General features: G+C 45.2%; 1 protein-coding gene across 1 annotated transcript in view; it reads right to left on the bottom strand.

Moving 5' to 3' along the window:
* SYN2 (synapsin II) overlaps positions 1-8,936 on the bottom strand; it is a 147,752-nt gene extending 138,816 nt beyond the window's left edge. The window contains exon 1 of the mRNA XM_052649414.1: positions 8,551-8,936. Within this exon, the coding sequence (XP_052505374.1) occupies positions 8,551-8,936 (386 nt within the window). The remainder of the gene's footprint in view (positions 1-8,550) is intronic.
* Positions 8,937-25,030: the final 16,094 nt, after the last annotated feature.

Genomic DNA, 25,030 nt, shown 5'->3' with positions numbered 1-25,030 from the left:
TCCAAATAGGAAAAGGAGTACATCAAAGCTGTATGTTGTCACCCTGCTTATTTAACTGCTATGCAGAGTACATCATGAGAAACGCTGGGCTAGAAGAAGCACAAGCTGGAATCAAGATTCCCGGGAGAAATATCAATAACATCAGATAAGCAGATGACACCACCCTTATGGCAGAAAGTGAAGAGGAACTAAAAAGCCTCTTGATGAAAGTGAAAGAGGAGAGTGAAAAAGTTGGCTTAAAGCTCAACATTCAGAAAACGAAGATCATGGCATCTGGTCCCATCACATGGGAAATAGATGGGGAAACAGTGGAAACAGTGTCAGACTTTATTTTGGGGGGCTCCAAAATCACTGCAGATGGTGATTGGAGCCATGAAATTAAAAGACACTTACTCCTTGGAAGAAAAGTTATAACCAACCTAGACAGCATATTGAAAAGCAGAGACATTACTTTGCCAACAAAGGTCTGTCTAGTCAAGGCTATGGTTTTTCCAGTGGTCATGTATGGATGTGAGAGTTGGACTGTGAAGAAAGCTGAGTGCCAAAGAATTGATGCTTTTGAACTGTGGTGTTGGAGAAGACTCTTGAGAGTCCCTTGGACTGCAAGGAGATCCAACCAGTCCATTCTGAAGGAGATCAGCCCTGGGATTTCTTTGGAGGGAATGATGCTGAAGCTGAAACTCCAGTACTTTGGCCACCTCATGCGAAGAGTTGACTCATTGGAAAAGACTCTGATGCTGGGAGGGATTGGGGGCAGGAGGAGAAGGGGACGACAGAGGATGAGATGGCTGGATGGCATCACTGACTCAATGGACGTGAGTTCAAGACAGGGAGGCCTGGCATGCTGCGATTCATGGGGTCGCAAAGAGTTGGACATGACTGAGCGACTGAACTGAACTGAGAGAATCAAACTCCAAAGACGCAAAGTGGTTTAGCTAAGAATACACAGTGGCACATGTTTTAAAACAAGTTTTTATTTATGTCTTTACTGGCTGTGCTGGGTCTTCATTGGTGCTTGGGCTGTTCTCTAGTTGCACTGAGTGGGGGGCTACTCTCCAGTGGCGGTGCACAGGATTCTCACTGTGGTGGCTTCTCTTGCTGCTGAGCGCAGGCCCTAGGACTTCAGTAGTTGTGGTTTCCGGGTTCTAGAGCAGAGTCTCAGTGCTGCTTAGTCACTCAGTTGTGTCTGACTCTTTGCAGCTCCAAGGACTGTAGCCTGCCAGGCTCCTCTGTCCATGGGATTTCCCAGGCAAAAGTACTGGAGTTGGGTGCCATTTTCTTCTCCATCAGGCTCAACAGTGGCACATTTTTAACGAGTAGTGGTACAAACACCTCTAACCACAACATTATTCTTCTGTGTTCCTACAGCATCTTATGCATACTAATTACCATGCTATACTAAAATCCTATTTAGATGTCTGTCCTCTCCCCTTCTGGACTGGAAGATCTCAGTGGACAAGGTCTATGCCCAACTTAATCTTATATTCCCAGCACCTGGCTTGTGTTTAGACGCTCAAGTGAACTGAACATATCCCAGTTAACTCTTTTCTAAATCTGAGGGGAAGGTATGAGATTCTGGGAAACTTGCTGTTTTGGCCTCCATTCTGAATTTGGGTACAGAAAGACAGTAAACAGTCTTAGGCAGACAGGGACACTAAGGTAAAAATGCATCCCTGGGAGCAAGGTCATCCTAAAACTACAGTCCTACTAACTTTATTATACTATTGGAGTTTGATGAGTAAGCTCTAAAAGTCTCCTTCAATCATTTTACAATGACCTTTGCTGAAACAACAATAACTCAAATAAGATAGTGAAATTATTGGTGGAGATATAGTGCAATATTATGCTCAAGTGGTTCTTTTTGAAGCATTCACAACTTCACAATAACTCCTTAAAAGAAGCAGACACAACAGAATTTTCACAGAGCAAAGAGGTTAAATTTAAGGAATCTACCGATAATTAAAGAGTCAGAAGATGAGAATTCTGGTCTCCATTCTCTCACTAACTTCTTATTTGACCTTGGGCAAACCATTCCATTTCTTTGGGCTTATAAGGAAGACTTAGAAGTTCTAGATCCTAGTTCTCAGTAAACTTGAACAAGCCACTTTGCCTCTTCAGATCCACATTTCCCTCATTTATAAAATAATCTGGATGATATACCAGCTCTAACAACCTAGGATTTTAAGCTATAGGCTACTGTTGCTATGAACAACAAAATTCTACGGAATCAGTATGTTTGTATTAGAAACAGGACATATCGATATAACATTTGGCTGAGAGAACCCTCAGACCTCACTTGAGCCTCCCACCCCAAGTTTCAATTCATATATTTCTCTCGAACTACACACAAGCACTGGTCCAGGCTACTGTACTTTGAATTCCCCTATTCTTAATGAAATGCCCAAAGACCAACCAGAGAAGAATGGAAACACATGCTTTCCAGATCACACACCAAGTTGGTCTCATGGTGGTCTCCCTCTTTTCTACCAGTGCACTTTGCTTATGACACCCACTGTCTGGATTGAGCCAATTTGTCTCTTTTGATTTAAATTCTTTAAAGCTCAGTTCAAATCTCACTATTTCCATTCTAGTCCACATCCATCTCTCCCTCTTTCAAACATCCACAATACAATACACCGTTGTGGTAGAGATTAAATGATATTTGTAAAGAACGTGGCACCACACGACATACAGCAGTGGCTCAAAAAAGGATTGGAGTTGGTGCTTTACCACACCTTTAGCACTAATCACATAACGTTTAATTCAGTGCATCCTAAATTTAATGTGCTTGTGAATCACCTGGAGGGCTTATTCAAATGCAAATTATGATTCTGTGGGCGTCAAGTGGGACCTGATAATCTGTAGTTCAAAAAACTCCTGCTTAAGAAGGGTCTGTGCCCATCAGTCTTTAGACAAGTTCATTGCCTAACCATTGTCTATTTGTGCCTTTTAATTAATATTGCTGTGTATTAAAGAATAAGCAAGTTCTAATGCCCAAAGTATATTAAAAGTAGAGGTAGTGTGTGTGTGTGTGTGTGTGTGTGTGTATAAGGCATGTGTGTGAGTGTGTGTCTTAGTCGCTTAGTCATGTACAACTCTGCAACTCCAGAGACTGTAGCCTGTGAGGCTTCTGGAGTGGGTTGCCATTTCCTTCTCCAGGGCATCTTCCTGACCCAGGGATCAAATCCATGTCTCTATGTCTCCTGCATTGCCAGGTGGGTTCTTTACCATCTGAGCCATCACGGAAGCCTATATAATGTATAATATATATATTTTAGAAAATTTATGAATTTTTGCCTAGCTAAAACAATTTATGACATTTTGATTCCACTTGTTTTACTTAGTGTGAATAGAATGCTAGATTTCTAATTTATATTCACATAAAACTTTGATATAGTTCTATGTATTTTGGCATTTAGTATTACTGATAAAAGTAAAGAAAATTTATTATCTTACTGATTGAAAAAAAATTCGAATGAGGCTTGAAACTTCCAATCCAATTCTGAGAATATAAAGAAATACTATGCTGTAAAAAAAGAAAAAAATCCAGGAAATTAAAAAGTGATACAGTATTACTAACTCAAGCACACATTTTGTTCAAATTTCACAAAATTTAATGCTGCTGCTGCTAAGTCGCTTCAGTCGTGTCCGACTCTGTGCGACCCCATGGACGGCAGCCCACCAGGCTCCCCCGTCCCTGGGATTCTCCAGGTAAGAACACTGAGTGGGTTGCCATTTCCTTCTCTAATGTGTGAAAGTGAAAAGTGAAAGTGAAGACATTGTTTTCATACCCTATTCAAGACTCCATATTGTATTCAATTGCTTTGAGCAGCTTCAGTTGCATGCAACAAATTCTGATAAATTCTCTCTTCATTTTTATTCTATTACAAATTGTTTCTAATTTTCCTTGTTATGGCTTCTTAGATACACCCATCATTTAAAAGTAGACATTTAATTTCCAAATACATGGTATTTTGTTTAAAGTATCTTTAATACTAATTTCTCATTTGGATATTAATTTCTCATTTAACTGCTTTCTTCTCTGCAATTACCCTCTATTTTTTCAGTCTTTTATTGAGACATTTGATGGCTAAGTTGTGCTTGAAAATATGTGGATTATTTTCAAATATCTTTTGATATTGATTTCTAACATAATTCCATAGTGATAAGAGAACAGACTCCAGGTGATTTTAATACGTTTGGACCATGAAACTTTTGCACCTTGTTTTGTGTCCCTGGATATGTTCCAGGGTCTCCCAGTTTATAGTCTATGGGAACTTACACAGAAATTGTAAGTTCCTACAAATTCTGTTGTTGTGTAAAAATTGTATACATCTAATTATGTTGAATTGGTTCATAGTGCTTTTCGGGTCTACTATATCCTTCTGTTTCTCTGTATATTCATTCTATTAATTTTTGAGTGTTTGATACTGAAACTTCAACTAAAATCTTACATTTATCTACTTAAAAAAATAATTGTAATACATAGTGGAACTGTATGTAACCTTCTGTATTTTCCAAGTCTCCTGTAAATGCATTATCATACTTTCATAATTTAAAAAATTGAAAACAACAACAAAGACAAAAGTAGAGGTAAGTTCAGTTCAGTTCAGCCGCTCAGTCGTGTCCAACTCTTTGTGACCCCATGAATGGCAGCACGGCAGGCCTCCCTGTCCATCACCAACTCCCGGAGTCTACCCAAACCCATGTCCATCGAGGTAGTAAAATGATCCCTTAATAAATTTAAAAAAAAAAGAAAAGAAAAGCTCCTATTGATGCCAACTCTGTGGATCCAAGGACCATAGTTCTAATAGGAGGGGAAGTTTCTGGAAACTTTTAAAAATGTATTTATCTTGTCTATTCACCCAGACAGATAGATCTTAGTAGAGAGGTACTATGTCTCATTTTTCTTAGCATATATACCCTGTACAGAGGTGTTCAATAAATATCTGCGGATTTACCAATCCGCAGTCTCTAGATACTCTAGATAATCCCTAGAACCATCCTGATTTTCAGATTCAAACACTGACACATTTGATGTTGAAAAAGCACTTGGTCACTGGAATTAGGCTCACAGGAACAGAGGCAGGGAAGAATCTGAGAGAAAACTTACCTCATAACCAGTGAGAATATCATACACAGAAAAAATAATATATACAATTGGATGCTTGTTCCCTTGTTTAAGCTCAAAGGTCATTAAAATGCAATCTTAACTGGACTTCAAATTCAGGTCCAAACTATGAAAGAAGACACACATTTTCAGGCATGTGTGTGTGTGTGCGTGTATATACACACACAATATACATATATATTATTATATATTAATACAGCTATTATTATATAATAGTAATTTTAAAATAAATGATTATTATATATAATAATTATGGTGATAATTAACTAAAAAGGTATATAATGAGCTTGATATCACTTTTTAGTGGAACAGAAACATTTTTCAATGATTCTTTAATGTGCAATTAATCTCAAGGCCTCAGGCACCCAATGAAAACACATTTCAAGCAAAAAAAAAAAAGAGAGAAACACCCTCCAATTTTCCCATCAACCTGGTTAGTGATAAGATCCCCAAATTCCATTGCCCACAATTATGCTATAGAAATTCAGAAGAGTCGGCTGTGTATCAAGGCTGCCTATTTTAAGCCCCTCTTTAGATTTCCAGTTATTGAAACACTTGTTAAAACTCCATAATTCAAATGGGACCAAAATTCTTAAATTTTACTGGGAGGCTATACTTTGACTTCCTATTCAAGCACCAAGAAAATACCAGGCATGTATGACACCTGCTCACAGAATACTATGTAGGTAGCTTAAACTGTGAGACAAATTTACTAAAATCAACCTTTAGAGCAAAAAACACCTTTTAAAGTCACTGAGCTTGTCATAAACAGGCATCTGCTTCTTAACTCATAGAAACTTCAATAAAACCACTCAGCAATATTTAACTGAGATGTTTTTAACAAACATAGACACCTTAAAAGAAGACAGACTCTGCAAGTCTGAGAACTGCTGTTAAGCACAGAAACACAGAAGCACAGAACTGTTGGCAAGCACTAGACTCAAACTGGGTTTATGAGTTTTAATAAATCAACATTATTACTTCAGAGAAAACAGTTGGGAGTCAGGCCATAGGAAAATGGCCTCTATTAACTTTCATCAGAAGTCTAGTCTCCAGGGTAAGGTAAATTCTGTGGTTCATGCCAGGCAGGTAGTCTTCCTAGAGAATAACACTACCCAAGGAGAGTTTCAAATCTCAAGCCACTGAAGCAGTTATAAGCACATACCCATACAAATGAGTATCTTCCTACCTGAACCTAACTGGTAATTAGACCCAAAACAAATGCCTTCAACAGGGTAGGAGAGCAGGAGCGTGTATAGAAGGATCAGATTCTTGCATAAAAAATGAAGCACTGATTTCTTTCCCGTTTCTCCCCTCCTTTTCCTGGCCTTTCTTCAGGACTCATCCTTTGTGAAGTTTTCTCCAGTAACTCTCACTAATCATTACATCTACTGAATGCCTGAAACACTAGTCTCAACTAATTATTCTAGATTCCTTTTTGTTAACTGTTTTATGTTTTCGTTTTGTCTCTCAAATTAGAGTCTAGTTCCCTGTAAGGTGGGTACACTGTCTAGCCCCTAGAGGGAGCTAATTATTAATATTACTAATAATAAAATAATAATAATAATAAGAGGTAATATAACGGAGTGGCAATAATGGAGTCAAATAGGCCTAAGCTCAAATTCTAGTCCTACCATTTGAATGTGAACACATTACTTACTTTCTCTAAGCCTCAGTTTGGTGGTAAAAATTTGACAAGAGATCTATTCGAATACCTAGTACAAGGTCTGTCATATAACAATGCTAAAAAAGCTTAGATACCTGTCCTTCCCACTTAATAAGCACTTGTTGATTTTGAACTGAGTTAGAATAATTCTCATAGGGTACTGCCAACGGCACCACTGTGCACTCTTACCTTCCCCAGTACACTCTTCCTTGTGCCTTTGTCATTTCCTTACAAAGGTCCCTTTAGATTTTCTACTCTGCTGTCCTAAGAAAAAACCAACTACACAAGTCACCCAAGTGACTATTCAGAATGGTCGTGTTTACCGGCCAGCAGGAGAGCATCTCTGCATCTACACCTCACTGTCATCACCCCCACGCCAGCACTCTCTCCCTGTAGGTCTCCCAGTAAGAAAATGATAGAGAAAACCAGAGGAGCAGTCAGAAGAGGAAATGGAGATACATAGCTCAGTGGTCCCTCTGTGCCTGCCTCTTGGGAGGAAAGACTTAGGTCTAGCCTCCAACCCCAACTCTAGTGAGGAAAGTAAAAACCACCAACAAACAAGCCCCCCTCCCCCCAAAAAAACAAAAACAAAACGAAACCCTTTCCATGGTCCAGAAGAAAAAGTAACCCCTTTCCCTCACCTCTTCATTTCTTCAAGCCCTTCACTAGTCAATTCCACTATCACCTCCCACCCCAACCATGCGTTCCTGGGTCAATTTCCTCCTCCATAAATTGGAACTTCTTTTAACGAATTTGTCTTAAACAGACCTCATTCATGCTTTTATCAACCAGAGGTCACATAGTCCCCCAACCTTCACCATTCCAGGTTGGAATATCCGTTTTAAAAAATAGAAAAGAATAAAAGAAGAAGCAAAAAAATTTTAAGTTCCCCATCTACTGCACTAAGGCAGATCTCTTTTTATTTGTGATCTTTTAATGATCCTTTAATGATCCAGAATATTTTACCTCGGTCATCATCCTTTCGACTGGAAAAAGCCACCATCACTTCCACCCCAAAACTCATACCCCCTTCCAAAAAAGATTTTATTAAGCCACATATCCCGACCCACACACACACACACACACACACACACACACACACTCACACACCTGGGGCTGCACAAAATACAAGAATCGTACTATTCTTAAACGACTTCCCCATGCTGTACAGGTCGGTGTACACCTGGGCTCCCACATCTGTGGTCAACCTTGATGTCAATACTGACATCAGCCTTCAACCGACCAGGTGAAAAATTACCTTTGCCCTCTCCACCTCACCACCCCGCCCCTCAAAATACCTATTTTAATTCCTTACTCGCCCCCCACCGCCTGGCTTCATAAAGCAGAACCCATTTTATTGGCCTTAAATGTCCCTCCGGGGCTTTGGGACCTTTTTCACCTCAGCTTTTGATGTATACAGGCAGAAAAGTCTGTCCCCTCCGCGACCCCTCAGAAAGAAGAGGAAAAAAAACCACTACATCTTACGACTCTTCTCTGTTGGATAAAGTAGCTCCAGCATATTACGAGGGATTTGAGTCAACTGAGGGGCTCACCTCAGACTTCACCTTTCGAGGCCGATCAGTGCCTCCCCCGCCCCCTCCGCGCGCGCTCGCAGGACCTGTCCTCACTGCGGGAACCCAGACCCTGGCTTTCGTCGCTGTGACACCTCCCTGGGCCCCGGAGCAGCTTCCGCGCGACCCCCGCGCCCCCAGCCCGGAGCCCCGGGCGGCAGCGGCGGCGGCCGGGCACCTACCAGTCGGTGTGCGGCTCGTCGACGACCAGCAGCACCTTGGCCTTCCTGGCGGCCGCGGGCGCGGGCGCGGGCGCGTCCACCAGGCCCGCCGAGGCTGCGGTCTGCTTCACCGCCTGGGACAGCGAGCTGAAGAAGCTGCTGCCCACCGACGGCGCCGGGGTCGGCTGCGGGGCGGGCTGCGGCGCGGGCGCCTGGGCGGGCGGCGGCCTCCGCTCGGGGCCGGGTGAGGCGGCCGGGGGCGCCGACGAGGCCGAGGCCGCGCCCGGGCCGGGGGGCGGCGGCGGCGGCTGCTGGGGCTCCGGCCGCTGCAGGTCGGTCATGTAGCCATTGGGCAGGTTGGCGATGAAGCTGCTGTCCGACAGCCGGCGCCGCAGGAAGTTCATCATCTGGCTGAGAGGCTGGGGGCGCGCGGGGCGGCGGGGCCGGGCGGTGCAGAGGGCGAGACGCAGGCGGCGGCGAGGGGCTGAGGCGGCTGAGGCGGCTGAGGTTGCCCAAGCTCAGTCCGCGGCGCGCGAGCCCAGCAGACAGCCGCGGAGGACTGGGCCAGGCGGGCGGGGCGGCGCGCGGCTCAGCGCCAGGGAGCGGGCGGGGCCGGGGGCGGGGCCACGGGTCGCCACGCCCCTCTCCGCAGAGCCGGCACCACCCCCGACTCGCCGCCGGTGCCGCTGGCCGGGAGCCTCCGGTCTGCGGGGTCTGGGGACTCGAGGTCCGCGGAGTGCCAGGGCTCCTGCGACCTGGGCGCGGCTCTGTGGGGAGGGCGTGGAGGCCAGTCCTGCTCCCCAAGAAGTGGGTAAGGGGAGCCGAGAGCCCCTACCCCTTTTTTGACTGGGGGAGAAAAGAACCGTGTCCCACCCGAGATGGAGGCGAGGGAAACCTGTCCCCATTGGGAGCGAAGAGAAATGTCAGCTTCCCCACCCTGAGGTGAGAGAGGAGCCATTCCTCTCTCGCGCGCGGACACGCATATGCACACACACACACACACACACACACACACACACACACACACACACAAAGGCGAGAATGAGGAAAAAAAGAACTACCTCCTTTCCCAAAGCAGGGAAAAAGTGCCATCTCCCCAACCCCCAGATGAAAGAGAAAGGAATAATCGCCCCCAGTAACACACACACACACACACACACACACCCTATGGTGAGAATCCCTTGCTCAATGCTGGGAGAGAAAGTCATCCCCCAACACACACCCTAAGGTGACAAGACCTTGTGAGGAAGCCAAGGGTCATCTCCACTTTGGGGAGTTAAGGGGGTGGGGGACAGGCCCTCTGCACCTGTCTTAGAAGGGTGTGTGAGATGCACTTTCAGCACCTGCTCCTTAGAGATGCCTCACCCCCGAGCACATATCCTCTCTTCCTTCTCTTCCATAAGAGAGAGGAAAGGTGAGAGGCTGGAGATGCCCCTCCCCCAGGAGGAGCCCCCCGAAGTGAGACATCGAAGACTCCCCCACCCCTTCTCTCTCCTTGCTAACAGGTATTGGTACATCCTGTGTTGTACTAAGAAATTCTCCTATTTAAGACAGATGTCTTTTTTCCAGTTCATTTATTGGCCAGATCTGCCTTGACCTCCATGAAGTTCTTCTGATATGGGCCTTCCCGTGGACGTTCCCTAAATCTTGTATGCCCCCCGCCCCCAGACCTTTGTTTTCACCTCTCAGGAGATATACTTAATCTCCACATTGAATTGGAGCAGGCTGCGGCAGATACACATTACATTCAGACCGCTCTGAGTGATGTGTGACCTTTGGCAAAACCAGACCTCCCAGCCTATTTTCCTCAGCTAGTAAAAGGGGATCACACTTTACAAAAGTGTTACACAGAGCCAGTGAGATCATGTATGTAAAGCACCTGGCACACAGTAAGTATTCTAGGAGTGGTGGCCGGATTCTTATTCTTATTGGAACTCAGTGCTCAGTAAGTTAAGTATATGCTGGACTGAATGGAATCACTGAGCAGCTTGGTGCTAATGTTGGCAGGCAGCCCTTGCTTCCTACATCCCAGCTGGCACTCAGCTTGGGAGCTGGAGATGCACAGTCTAGCCCTGAGCCAGAGACCCAGTGATACCCGAGAGGTCTTCAGTCAACTGTAGTAATACAGCGGTCCTCCCGTCTCCTCCCTGGCTTTCCTGATAGCTCAGCTGGTAAAGAATCAGCCTGCAATGTGGAAGACCTGGGTTTGATTCCTGGGTTGGGAAGATCTGCTGGAGAAGGGATAGGCTACCCACTCCAGTATTCTGGCCTGGAGAATTCCATGGACAGTATAGTCCATGGGGTCGCAAAGGGTTGCAAAGAGTCAGACACGACTGAGTGACTTTCACCCATCTCCCTAATGACGTGATTAGAAAGTGGCCCCTGTTTGTGAGTTCATTGTCCATGTGGGCTAGAGGAAAGAGTCGGGAGGATCAATCGCCACAATAAGCTGTGAGAAACACTGTAATACAAGGGATTCATTCTGCCTGTGAGGCTTGGGGATGGCTTCTCAGAGGAGGTGGCATTTGTGATGGGTCTCGAGACAGCTGTAAGAGTTTACCAGCAGAGAAGTGGAGAAAGCTCGCAGACAGGGAAGTCCTGGAGGAATGCGCCTTGATGACTCCTCCAGGAAGCCTTTCCTCAGTCCCCACATTGGGCTGTGTTTCATTGCCTGTGCTTGGATTCATCAGAGTCCCTGAAGAAATGATAACAAAATGTTCTGGTGACTAGAATATAAGCATCTCAAGGATAGGGTTGGGTCGTGGTCATCTTTGGACTCCAGCATCAAGCACACTGCCTGATACGTAGCAAGGACTCTGCTGTTTTACAATCCAACTGTACCCAACTTAGTTCTTGAGTCTGTTGAAGAATTAAACTGCTGCTAAGTCGCTTCAGTCGTGGCCGACTCTGTGCGACCCCATAGATGGCAGCCCACCACCAGGCTCCACCATCCCTGGGATTCTCCAGGCAAGAACACTGGAGTGGGTTGCCATTTCCTTCTCCATGGAGAATAAAACTGGTAAGTCACTAATATGTTAGGTAAATAAACTTTGATTAAGATATTGTCCTTCCTAGAAGTACTGTTTTAGAAAGTGAGGGGAAACTTTTCAAAGGCATGAATCTCTAATCATGGGATTTCAGACACTGCATCACTTTTTTTGGGTGTGTGTGGATGAGTGGATTATATTTCTTTTCGTATTTCACTAAGTAATTCCCCCTAATCATTAAGCTTGTCAGTCAGTTCAGTTCAGTTCAGTCACTCAGTCATGTCCAACTTTTTGCGACCCCATGAATTGCTTGTAGTGCATATATACTATTAAAAAATCAACCAGTTAACAAACATGTTTTGAGAACCTGATACACACAAAGCATGATACTAGGCACTGGAGGGTAGAGGAGATTCAAGGATGAAGAAAATACAAGTTGAGCCCATAAGGAGACAATTTTGACACAGGTGAACACATAACTAACAATAGCAGAGAAGTCTGTGTGTGACCTTTCAATATCTGTTCAAAGGACTGATGCTGAAGCTCCAAAACTGACCACCTGATGCGAAAAGCCAACTCACTGGAAAAGACCCTGATGCTGGGAAAGACTGAGGGCGAAGGAGAAGGTGATAACAGAGGATAAAATGGTTGGATGGCATCACCACCACCTCAGTGGACGTGTTTGAACAAACTCCAAGAGATGGGAAAGTACAGGAAAGCCTGGTATGCTACAGTCCACAGGGTTGCAAACAGTTGGGCATGACCTAGCAACTGAACAACAACAACAACTGTGTGTGACCAGGAAGTGGAGCAGGCAGTGCTCAAAGGAGCCAGAGGAAGAAGAGATCTCTGGGGTAGGAGAGATTTCACAGGGGAGGGCTTATAAAGTGGGTAGAATTCAGATAACCAGGACAGACTGGAGGAGACAACCAAGACAGAGGAGATGGCAAGTCAGGGATGATGCCCTGGGTAAGTCATAAGAATGTATAGATCTATTCCCTTGGTGGCAAAGACCTTCCCTATATTAACATTACACTCCTTAAGCCTGAGAATAGCACCTGGCATGTGGAATGCACTCAAATGTCTGTAGAGGTGCTCTGAGGGGCTGTAGTTATGTGTATATTTATTTTGTTAGTGTCTATCCAGCTATTTTTTTAATTTTAAAATCTCTTTATTTATTATTTGGCTATGCCATGTCTGTGGCACTTGGGATCTTCTGTCTTCTTTGTGGCATGCAGAATCTTTAGCTGTGGCATGTAGACTCATAGGTGAGGCATGTGGGATCTAGTTCCCTGAGCAGGGATCGAACCCAGGCCCCCTGGACCACCAGGGAAGTCCCTATCCAGCTACTTCTTTAGATGGCAAATCCCAGTGAGGAATTCTGTCTCCTAGCTCTCTTAGAATGATCTGCAAAGCCTCATATAATATCCAACACACAGAAAGTTTCCCAGTCTTGAGTGCTAGATCAAAATGTTCCCAGAGAATTGCTTATCTAGAGAGTTCTTCACTGATACAATGGAGGCCCACAAGACCAGTAAAAATATGTATTAAACATTCCACTCATTCACAATTATCTTCTGGTTGGTTTTAATAAGATATTACTCTTGCAGAAGAACAGACTACTTTCTTATGATTGGGCATGGGAGGTTATTAATCAGTTGAATAAGGTCAGAAGATTTTCATTTGTTGGCAGAACTGTAAATCGCATTTGCTTAAACCAACATCTTCTGTGTTCCTCTGAGTCCTTGCCAAGAAGTGTCTTTGCAGCGTGCAAAGACGCTGCATTATAAATGGGCTGGGGTTTTTCATGAGCTGTAATTCAAAGTTTTCCCTTATCCTTACCTGTGGATCTAGGATCCAGATGCAAGGAGAACACAGTGCTCTTCACCTGTCTGACTCTTCGCAACCCCATGGATTGGAGCCCACCAGGCTCCTCTGTCCACGGGATTCTCCAGGTAAGCATACTGGAGTGGGTTGCCATTTCCTTCTCCAGGGGATCTGCCCAACTCAGGAAATGAACCCAGGTCTCCAGTACTGGCAGAAAGACTCTTGACCATCTGAGCTACCAGTGCCTTTTCTCTGGAACTGAAGGAGGAGCAGGATTAGGAAATGCTGTAAAATAGAAAATTCTGGTGCACTTAGGCCCTTTTCTACCTATCTTCCTCTGAAACCAACCAGCACCTTTCCTCGTCTGCAGGGGGAAGGCATTTCTCCCAGAGTAATTGGTGAGGAAGGCAGGAGGTGGGGGGGTGTCTCCCCCATCTTTCTTAATCATTCAGGGATTGACTAAACCAACTGTCAGAATCTTGGATGTCTCTTCCAAGCCTGGAAGCCTGGGACTCTTTGAGGTCCTTCCCTATGTAATCTTTATCTTCCCACTGAATTGTAAACACAAGCAAATATCTGGCGACCGCAGATGAAAAGAATCCTGCTAAAATCAGGAACCAATTTAAATGCTTTACCGCCTCTTGAATTTCTCTCTTCCCCTTGAGCAACAGTGCAGTGGATAAGGCTCACAGGCAGCCAGGCTGGCTACAGGAGTGTTCTGCAGGCACAGCTCAAAAAACTGAGCTTAAAGGCAAACCTTGGTGCACTGTCTCGGTTCCTCCGAAACACGGAAGTTTGTTGGAACGTAGGTATTATCCTTGTCCCTCCCTCATGCCTTAGGATCTGGGACCCCATTCAGACCCAGCTGCCCTAAGGCGAGGTAGACTTTGGGTTCAGAAAGTATAATAGGTCCTTGTCCTGGCTCTGTCACTCACTGGCTTTGCAATTTTCAACAAGCTGCTTAGCAACCTGGGCCTCTTTTGGAAACCAGAAGGAACAGGTCTTCCTTGGGCCTCTCATGAGATAACATGGGAAAACTTTGAAGGTGACAAAGCTTTACTGGAAGAGGCATCATGATTGCCTCCCATACTATCTTGTGACCTGTCATTTGGAGAACCTGATTGAACTGAGGGTTTGTCATCTGCATTCCAGTAGGCCTTCATGACCATCAGCCCTGTGGATGCCCTCCTCCTCCACCCCGGAGCAGAAGACAGCCATGTCCCCATCTTTGAATTCTCTGAAGGTGGCGCATCAGCTGGGCCACTTTGCTGTATTTAGGAATCTCACAAATATAAGTTCAACTCCTAAACCTGCCTCATGGTAGCTGTGTCCTGAAGAAGTCACTCTCAGCCTCAGTTTCCTGATCTGTAGAAGAATGGCAATAATTATCACAACGACCTTGAAGGACTATTTGGAGGCCTAAATAAGATCAAGTATGTGAGTGTATTTTATCAGCTGTAAGGCACTGTGCAAATGCTAGCTATTAATATTTCTGATGCCACGGGAATCATAGAGTTTGCCACTAGCACAACTAAAATGCGAAATAAGACCTCCTCTCATATATATGTATCACGACGTTACACACCCAAGGGAATTCATAGAGGACACAAGGCGCACCTCTGCAGCTACTCCCGGGCTGAGTTATAGCTGCCAAAATAAAGGTAACAAGCACTTTAACTAATAAATTCTGCCTTTCTGGATGACCTTGAAGAAGGACCTTCACTTCTGTCTCCAGGCTTCTATTTCCTGGGCTGGAAAAGATGAAGGAGAGGGAGCTAAACTGGGTGATCCCCGAGGTCTGGTGCTATGAGATTCTCTGGGCGGGGCCCCACAGGGGGAAGTAAGCACCTGACGTCACCAGGCTGAGCCGGGGAATGCAGGGACAGGGGCTAAACACTGGCAGATGGCTTTAGGAAGAGAGAGAAGCTGGGGCGCCCAGAAGCAACACAGGTGGCATGAATTCTAATTCCAAGTCTGCCCCTGACTTAAGAGAGTCAGAGATGGTCCCCTCGCTAAGTCTCCATCTCTCTGACAGTACTGGGGACATAATAATAACTGCAACTGATTAGATGCTGACCGGATACCAGAAACCGCCCATGTATCATCTCATTTAACTTCTCATAATAGTGTTAAATATCCCCCTTTTGCCAATGAAGCTATTAGACTTCAGAGAGGGTACGCTAACTAACGTGAGGTCTTAGAACTAAAAAGTTACAAAGCTGTAAGTCGGATCTGGTTGTGTGCAAGCCCATGAGATTCTGCATTCATCAGCAGCTTGCCTATTAAACACATTTATTGGAAGCCATAGAAAAAATAATAGGCCTCTTGGACTCTCCTCAGCTTCCCTACCATCTCCTTTTGCCCAAATTCCTGCAGCCATAGGAGGCTCGGAATCCTGTATAAACATTCCTGCTCCAGGAACAAGCTGGCCTCAAGCAAGAAGAATCTAGCTGATGAGACACCCCTCCCCCCCATACACCCCACTCCTACTCCCACCAAGCTTGGACCACAGCTCCCCACAGAGCAGCTCTGGCCTCTTGTGGGATGCGGGTATATTGGCTGTTGCCATGGTGACAGAGGAACATTTCTGTTTCTGTCATGCACGCAGGAGCAGCACAGAGCGGGTTTTCCCTGCCTGGGAAACTCAGAGAATTCATCAGAGGTTGTTTTGTAGCAGCATCTGCACACCACTTCACAGATAAGTAAAAGAGCATCCCTTCCACTTAGCATTTAACCCCATCCCAGAGACAGAGCTGAGCCTTCTGTACCAAGTCCACGCAGGAGGCAACCCCCCCTCTCTACCTCTGGTACAGTTCCTCTTCAAGGAGGTGCCTTCCAGGTGGTAGGACGAGATATTTACAAGAGGCCAGTAAATGAGCTGTTTACAGAAATAGTGGGCAGTTCTTGACTCCCCATCCTGCTCCACCACTCTCAGACCGTGGATCAATTAGATTGTTAGTGTCAGATCCAAGTGGTTTATCCTTTGCCTCGGCCACCTATTAGCCAGGCAGCCTCCTGCAATTTCTTTAATGACACTCAGTTTATTTATCTGTAAAGTGGGGTTAATCATTCTTTGCTGAGTTACTGAAGAAAATTAAGAGATCATGTATAAAACGTGCCCAATACAGTGTCTGGCACATGGTAAGTACATGTTCATGATACCAATTATTTCTTAAAAAAAAATAAAGAGTATAATGAAACTTATGTTCCAATTTGGAAACAGACCAATATTTAAATCCGTGGCTTACCACTTAATAGCTATGTGATATTCTGCAGTCAATTTTTTTTTTTTTTGAGTCTCCCATTTCTTGAAGAGGTCAGCATGCAATTCATAGACTCTGTGAAGATTTTATTTTGAAAGTATGGTTATAATATCTCTGCTGAGAACCTGAGGATTTGGGCCAGAAAAAAAAAAAAAAAGACATCCTCTTCTTTACTGGTGAGATGGCATGAGGCATTAATGCCTTACTCCTTAATGTAAATATCTGTACATTGAGAAGAACATTTCCCACCCCCACCTTGACACCACATTGTATGAGTTCCTGCATGGCTGTCCCCAGGGAAAGGTTCCTCAGTGCCAAGGCCAGCTCTGAGCAGATGGCCCCATTTCTTCTCTTGAAAACAACCAGCTCCAGGGATTGGAGAAAAACAGAGTCATAGTCCAAGGTCAAACACTTGACTGTCATTTTCATGAATATGATTCAGCCTGAAAGCCCATCGGCATTCTCTCTCCATCCCCTCCTTTTCACCGTGAACATCTGCAGGATACTGCCAGGACTAGAGGCCCTCTCAAGGGCTGGAGACACCTGGCTGGCTTGCTTGTCTCCCATTCCTGATCAGGAGTCAGTCAGTATTTCTATATCTTGGTTTTTATCTTCCCTCTACACTGCCACTGTCAAGAGAATGTCTTTTCTCATCTCCAAAATAGCATCTGGTCCATTTGAAGCAGGCTAGCAGCAGGCTGCCTGCCAGCACCCTCGTTTCTTGGAAGATGGAAGGCGTTCCCTATCCAATTATCTAAAAGTCCCCTTGCCTGGTGATTCAGCCAAACCCTTCATCAAGAGCCAGTCCTGGGTATCCCAAAGTCACCTTGAATGGATAGACTAATTCAAGGCTTCACACGTTGCCTTGAATTCTTACAACTCTACAGGGTAAGAATCACAGAGTCATTTAAACAAATGAGAAAAAAGAGGCTCAGAGAGGGGAAGGGACTTCCCCAAGGTCACACAGCCCATCACAGAAGAGCTGAGATTCAGACTCTAATTCCCAGCTCTAGGAGGAAGTGTTGAACACTCACCTGCCAATTGCTTTTCCTGCAAGCCACAGTGAGTGCTTTGGAAAGTGCTCGAGTATATTAGAGAGCGTGACAGCCAAGAGTTTCAGAGAATAAGCTCCTCTGTCATGTATAGTGTGCCCCCCAAGCCTGTGCTCAAGCTGTTCCCTCTGTTGGGGATATACTTCCTGAGGCCTGGTGGACAACCATAGGCTTTGCAGAAGACAGAGCTGTGCTGGAATCCTTTATGGTCTCAGGCAATTTATCCAATCTGTCTGAGGTTTTCTTCCTCTGTAAAGTAGGATTGTCTGCCTCACAGTTTTCTCATGAGGATTCCAGCTAAAAGGGCCTAGTGAGGTACCCGGCAGTTAGCAAGAGCTAGTGATTATAACCAGCCCTTCCCAATGAGCTCAGACACCACTGTCTCTATGAAGCCTTCCCTGACTACACCTCCCTCCTCCCTGCCCTAACATTCATTCAATTTTTTTCTTTCATCATTCAACGAATATTTGAAATACATAAAGAATTCTATCACAGTACTCAGCACACAAAACTGTAAGTATTGGGTCATCATGTTCTGTTTCCCTCATTCAACTGGGAGCTTTCTGAGGGCAAAGGTTTCAACTGAGTCATTTCTGAATCCGGAATGCCTAGTTCAGGGCCTAGGAGGAAGGGAAAGGGAAAAGAAAGAAAAAGGAAAGACAGAAGGAAAAGAAAATAAGGCACAGATCTGCTTAGGACCACGTGCTGGCCTGAAACGCCTGTCCTTGTGTCCACGCAGACAGGAAAGGCTCCTGGTCCCCCCAGCCTGTCTGAGAGCCCTTCCCGGTTCCTTCATCCTCCATCGACAGGAGCCAGCAACAGGATGAGAATATCAATGACCGCCTGAGTAGGAGGCCTCGGATGAGCCCGGCATTCGGGGAGTGGGGAAGGCGGCGGGAAGGCGCAGCTGCAGAAAGGAAAATTCCGTCTGTGCCGCCGCTGGGGACAGACAGCCGTCCCAGGCCTGGAAACGGCGCGTGGGGGCTGCAGGCGGCGCCCCGCCCACCTCCGCTAACCTGCGCTGCAGCCTCGGCGACCGCAGCCGGCGCCGTAGGTGGGGGAGGCGGCCAGCATCTCTCCTGGAAGGCAGGAGGCTCGCTCACGTCGGGTGGAGTGTGCTGAGCCCCAGAGCTGGCGCTGGGAGCCCCGAGCTGGCGCTGGGAGCCCCGAGCCCTGGGCAAAAGCGTCAGAGAGAGGAGAGGAAGAGGAGGGCAGGGTCTTCTTCCTTGCTGCTCCCCAAGCAGTGCCCCGGGTGCTGGTGCTTTAGTCGCTCAGTTGTGTCTGACCCTTTGCGGCCCCCAGCACTATAGCCCACCAGGCTCCTCTGTCCACGGGATTCTCCAGGCTAGAATGCTGGAGTGGGTTGTCAGTTCCTTCTCCAGGGGAATCTTCCTGACCCAGGGATCGAAGCTGCGTCTCCTGCATTGCAGGCAGACTATCCTGCATTGTAAACGGATTCCTTACCTCTGCGCCCCCAGGGAAGCCCCCAGGCAGTGCCCCTGCCCACCACCAAATCATCCCCTGAACTTCTAAAACATTTCATTTTAATCCCACATCCTTTCTCCACAAAGGGTCAAGCCACTAGGTACCCGGGCACCCATGTTTCTCCACGCTGCCTGACAAGCTCATCTCCCTTGAGCGTCCTTGAACGGCTCTACAGTCATACAGTATTTAACTTCTTTCTGGTCCCCAGACAAGTCATGCTTTGTCATACCTCTGTGCCTTTGCTGACACTATTCTTCCTTGCAGGAATGCACTCTGCCCATCCTTTGCTGTATGGGGTTAGTTACCCAGATGCACACCATGACACTAGGGTTTGAACACAAATGACAACCTACTCCCATAATCCTGCCTGGAGAGTCCCAGGGACAGAGGACCCTGAAGGGCTACGGTCCATGGGATCACAGTCAGACACAACTGAAGCGACTTAGCACGTAAGCATGCAGATTGTTGAAGAGGCGATCCCAGGAAGGGATCCTGTGGGGACGTGGACAAGTAGGACAGAAAGGGAAGGAAGCAGAGAAGATGTGTGTTAGGGAGCAAGTTACCCTTTGAGCAACTGGGGCCCAATCCACTGAGCAGTATTGTAGAACACATTTTGGAGCTGTCCCACTAGGTGGGTGAGAATTAGGGCATTTATCCCACTCCAGATTGCTTGAGCACTGTTCCTGGGAACATTAACTGCCACTGACACCCCTTTCCCACCCCTGACATCCTGCCCTGGGCAAGAGCCAGGCCAAGCCCCCACCAGTGCTAGCTCTCAGATAAAGCCCAGAGGTTCTAGCACCCTCTGCCACCCTTGTGGAACTGGTTAACTACTCCTCACTTTTTAAGGCCTAGCTCAAAAGCCAGACTACCGCTGTTGCTGTTTAGTCGCTCAGCCGAGTCTGACTCTTTTGGGACGCCCTGGACTATAGTCCACCAGTCTCCTCTGTCCAGGGGATTTCCCAGGCAATAATACTGGAGTGGGTTGCCATTTCCTTCTCTAGGGGATCTTCCCAACCCAGGGATCGAACCCACATCTCCTGCTTGGCAGGTAGATTCTTTACCACTGAGCCTCGAGGGTATGTATGGATGTGAGAGTTGGACTATAAAGAAAGTTGAGCAATGAAGAACTGATGCTTTTGAACTGTGGTGTTGGAGAAGACTCTTGAGAGTCCCTTGGACTGCAAGGAGATCTAACCAGTCCATCCTAAAGGAAATCAATCCTGAATATTCATTGGAAGAACTGGTGCTGAAGCTGAAACTCCAATACTTTAGCCACCTGATGCGAAGAACCAACTCATTTGAAAAGACCCTGATGCTGGGAAAGATTGAAGGCGAGAGGAAAAGGGGATGACAGAGGATGAGATGGTTGGATGGCATCACCGACGCAATGGACTTGAGTCTGAGTGAACTCCAGGAGTTGGTGATGGACAGGGAAGCCTGGTGTGCTGCAGTCCATGGGGTCACAGAGAGTCAGACATGACTGAGCGACTGAACTGAACTGAACTGAGCCACATGGGAAGCACAAACCCAAGTAAACTCCACAGCCCCCTCCTCTACATTCCTGTGGCATGTTGAACATAAGTCTATTGAATATTTGTCCTTATTCATTAGAGTGACTTTCTGCCTATCTTCCCTACTGGATGGTGGCACTTGTAGCTTTATTCATTTCTGTGTCCTCAACTCCCAGCGCCAGATGGCACATAGATAATAGATGTTCATTAAATACCAGTGATGGTCAAGAATACTAATGAACATTGACGAATTCCAATACCAGACTGATTCAATTTTCTTGGGAGGACACCTGACACCCTATTGCCTTCTGTGATTTGAGGAAAAAATAGTGTTGCATCTTTAGAACATGTAATATTGAATACTGCCTCAGTTTCCTCCAGGTGATCAATTGTTAGGACACCAAAGATAAGTTTATCCAAACAGTTTCAGACTGAAGCAACATAAACTTTACTTTGCTATCTTCTCCTCTGTCCCAGAGGATGAAAAGGCATTGGATTCATACACATTTGTAATTGTTTATGACATACATAACATCATCAACTTATTTGAGTACCCATGGCTCCCATCCTAAAGGCACTTAGCTGTATGGATAGGGCATTCCCTCTGCCAGAACCCTCAGATTCCAAAGGGTCTGGGTCTTGACCATAGGCTGGTGGAAGGAGCTGGACCTGAGTTGGCAACAACTGGAGTTGTTGCCGAGTTCCAACAACTGGAACCCAAGTCAGATGTGAAGTTTCCCAAGATAACTTGCAGCAATACTGCCAGAGTGGAGATTTACAACTGTAGCTAAAATGGCATCTAGTTAGGAAATATGATGGAAGGGGAAAAGATATTTATAATAGCAATAAAAATGTAGATTATCCATCCACTCAAAATGCCAGCAAATTTGGAAAACTCAGCAGTGGCCACAGGACTGGGAAAGGTCAGTTTTATTTCCAATCCCAAAGAAAGGCAATGCCAAAGAATGCTCAAACTACCACACAATTGTACTTGTCTCACACGCTAGTAAAGTAATGCTCAAAATTCTCCAAACCAGGCTTCAGCAGTAAATGGACTATGAACTTCCAGATGTTCAAGCTGGATTTAGAAAAGGCAGAGGAACCAGAGATCAAATTGCCAACATCCATTGGATCATTGAAAAAACAAGAGAATTCCAGAAAAACATCTATTTCTGCTTTATTGACTATGCCAAACCTTTGACTGTGTGGATCACAAAAAACTGTGGAAAATTTTTAAAGAGAAGGGAATACCAGACCACCCGACCTGCCTCTTGGGAAATCTGTATGCAGATCAGGAAGCTACAGTTAGAACTGGACATGGAACAACAGACTGGTTCCAAATAGGAAAAGGAGTACGTCAAGGCTGTATGTTGTCACTCTGCTTATTTAACTTCTGTGCAGAGTACATCGTGAGAAACGCTGGGCTGGAATCAAGATTGCCGGGAGAAATATCAATAACCTCAGATATGCAGATGACACCACACTTACGGCAGAAAGTGAAGAAGAACTAAAGAGCCTCTTGATGAAAGTGAAAAAGGAGAGTGAAAAAATTGGCTTAAAACTCAGCATTCAGAAAACTAAGATCATGGCATCTGGTCCCATCACTCCATGGCAAATAGATGGGGAAACAGTGACAGACTTTTTTGGCGGGGGGGCCTCCAAAATCACTGCAGATCAGCCATGAAATTAAAAGATGCTTGCTCCTTGGAAGTAAAGTTATGACCAACCTAGACAACATATTAAAAAGCAGAGACATTAGTTTGTCAACAAAGGTCCGTCTAGTAAAACCTATGGTTTTTCCAGTAGTCATGTATGGATACAAGAGTTGGGCGATAAAGAAAGCTGAGTGCCGAGGAATTGATGCTTTTGAATTGCGATGTTGAAGAAGGTTCTTGAGAGTCCCTTGGACTTCAAGGAGATCCAACCAGTCCATCTTAAAGGAAACCAGTCCTGACTATTCATTGGAAGGACTGATGCTGAAGCTGAAACTCCAATACTTTGGCCACCTGATGCAAAGAACCAACTCATTTGAAAAGACCCTGATGCTGGGAAAGATTGAAGGCAGGAGGGAAAGCGGACAACAGAGAATGAGATGGTTGGATGGCATCACCAACTCAATGGACATGGGTTTGAGTAAACTCCTGGAGTTGGTGATAGACAGGGAGGCCTGGAATGCTGCATTCCATGGGGTCACAAAGAGTCAGACACGAGTGAGTGACTGAACAACTGAACTGATCCATCCATTAACTTAACAAGATGCATTGAAATTCTATTTGAAAAATTAACATTCCTGAGAGACATCGAAGAACACTTAAAAAAAGAAAGTTATATCTTTTAAAAAACATATTTATTCGTTTATCTGACTGCATCAGGTCTTGGCTGTGGCTCGTGGCATCTTAGTTTTGTCATGTGGGATCTTTCATTGTGATGCCTGGCCTCCATAGTTGTGGCACACGGGCTTAGTTGCTCTGTGGCCTGGGGGGGTCTTAGTTCCTTGACCAGGAATTGAACCCATGTCCCCTGCACTGCAAATCAGACTCTCAACCACTGGACTGCCAGGAAAGTCCCAGAAAGTTACATCTTTTTCTTAAATAGGATGACTCAACTCATAAAGAAGTCATTTCTCCCTAAATTAATCTGTAAATTTAGTGCAATTCCAATAGAAAAAAAAATAGTTTTGGGGGTCCTAGAGATGGGGAGAAGTAGAGAGATGAATTCTGAAATTCACATGGAAAAGTAAACAATCAGAAATAGCCAGGAGAATTCTGAAAGGAAGAGTAGAAAGAAAGGCACTGGGTCTCCCAGCTACTAAAACATGATATTAAGCTGCAGTAATTTAAACAGTGTGGTACTTGCATCAAGAGACAAGCATATCCATAACATGAAGCTCAGAAGTAAATAAATTGAGAGATCTAGCACAGAATAAATGGAGCATTTCAAATCACTAAGGAACAAAGGTTATTCAGCAAACATTGTTGGAATAACTGGCTTGTTATTATGAAAACTTAAAGTGAATCCATATCTCATTATAGCAAAAAGTTTTCAGATGGATCAAACCCAGAACAGTAATAGAAGAAAACGAAGGGAATTTTGTTTTATAATCTTGCGGTGAGGTATAGCTGTCTGAGAATGGCATATCCCAGTCATAAAATTTAAAAATTGACAGATTTGACTGCCACAATGTTTCTCCATGGAAAAAACCTTCACATTTTCAAAAGGCAAAAGATAAACTGGGAAAATACTGGCAATTCATACCACAGGCATAGGACTGGTTCCCTTCATATATTAGAAGCTTCTATAATACATATCAATAAGGAAAAAAACAATTCTATAGCGAAGGTGGTAATAGACATGAAAGAAAGAAAATACAAATAACTTCTAAACGTAATCATAATAAGAAGCTGGGTAATGGGGAAACAACACTTGTATGCTCTTTTGTGTCTCTAAATTTTGTACCATTTGGCTGTATTACCTAGTTTAAAAAAAAAAACTGAGCTCAAAAAAAAGGGGGACAAACAAAAACTAATTTAAAATAATACTCAATAAGACTCTGGGTATTAGTTAAAAATACCACTGTGAGCATCAAAGTCTTATGTGGGAAAATGAGTAAAAAAGTTGATAACTGAGAGAGTTTAAATTAAAAGCAAGGGTGGAGGGGGAGTATAGTAGGGTGCTCAATCTGGACTTGAACTTGGTATTCAAGGTCCAGATCTGTTTTGTGCTAGCTGTGTGACTTTGACTTCATCCTATGACCTTCAGGTTTCTCCTCTGTGAAATGGGAACGATCACAGATTTTCTGAGGTTCAAAGAGGAAGTGCACAGGAAATGCTCAGGACAATGTCTGGCACACGGTAGATGCGTGAAGGGCACTTTGCATATGCTCAGAGGAGAGTGGATGTGACAGCGTAGTTAGTGGTCGCCCAAAACCAGGAGAAGTGCAGAGTGCTAGATCTCTGACTCCTTCAACTTGTCTGCTGTTGGGCTGTCTGCACTCCACTGACAGTCACAAAGCCACCTCCTTTTATCTCAGAAGATCCAATTACCCCAAATCCCTTTCTGTAGTTATTTTATTTCCCGAAGCCTCTGATATCCATGAATCACCGATTTCTGTTGCCCTACGCGGTACTCTCTGGCCCTGAGTTCTCCTGGAAAATTCCATTAAGGCTCCAGGGACACTAACCTATCATTGTGGCTCAGCTCAGCTCACGGTAAGAATTCAACGTGTGCATTTTACCCTGTGCATCGGCCATTCTACCCCAGGACTTTTCAATAAGACCATCCCACCCACTCATCATATTCCTGCCAGACCTTAAAAGCAAGCTCTCTGATCTGTCTGCCTCCCAGGTCTGAACCCCTGGCTCCATTCCCGGATC

Source organism: Budorcas taxicolor, chromosome 1 (genome assembly GCF_023091745.1).
Source record: "Budorcas taxicolor isolate Tak-1 chromosome 1, Takin1.1, whole genome shotgun sequence".
In the NCBI taxonomy this organism is placed as follows: Eukaryota; Metazoa; Chordata; class Mammalia; order Artiodactyla; family Bovidae; genus Budorcas; species Budorcas taxicolor.
The sequence above is the reverse complement of the archived record's forward strand: the minus strand, read 5'-3'. Positions and strand labels throughout refer to the sequence as shown.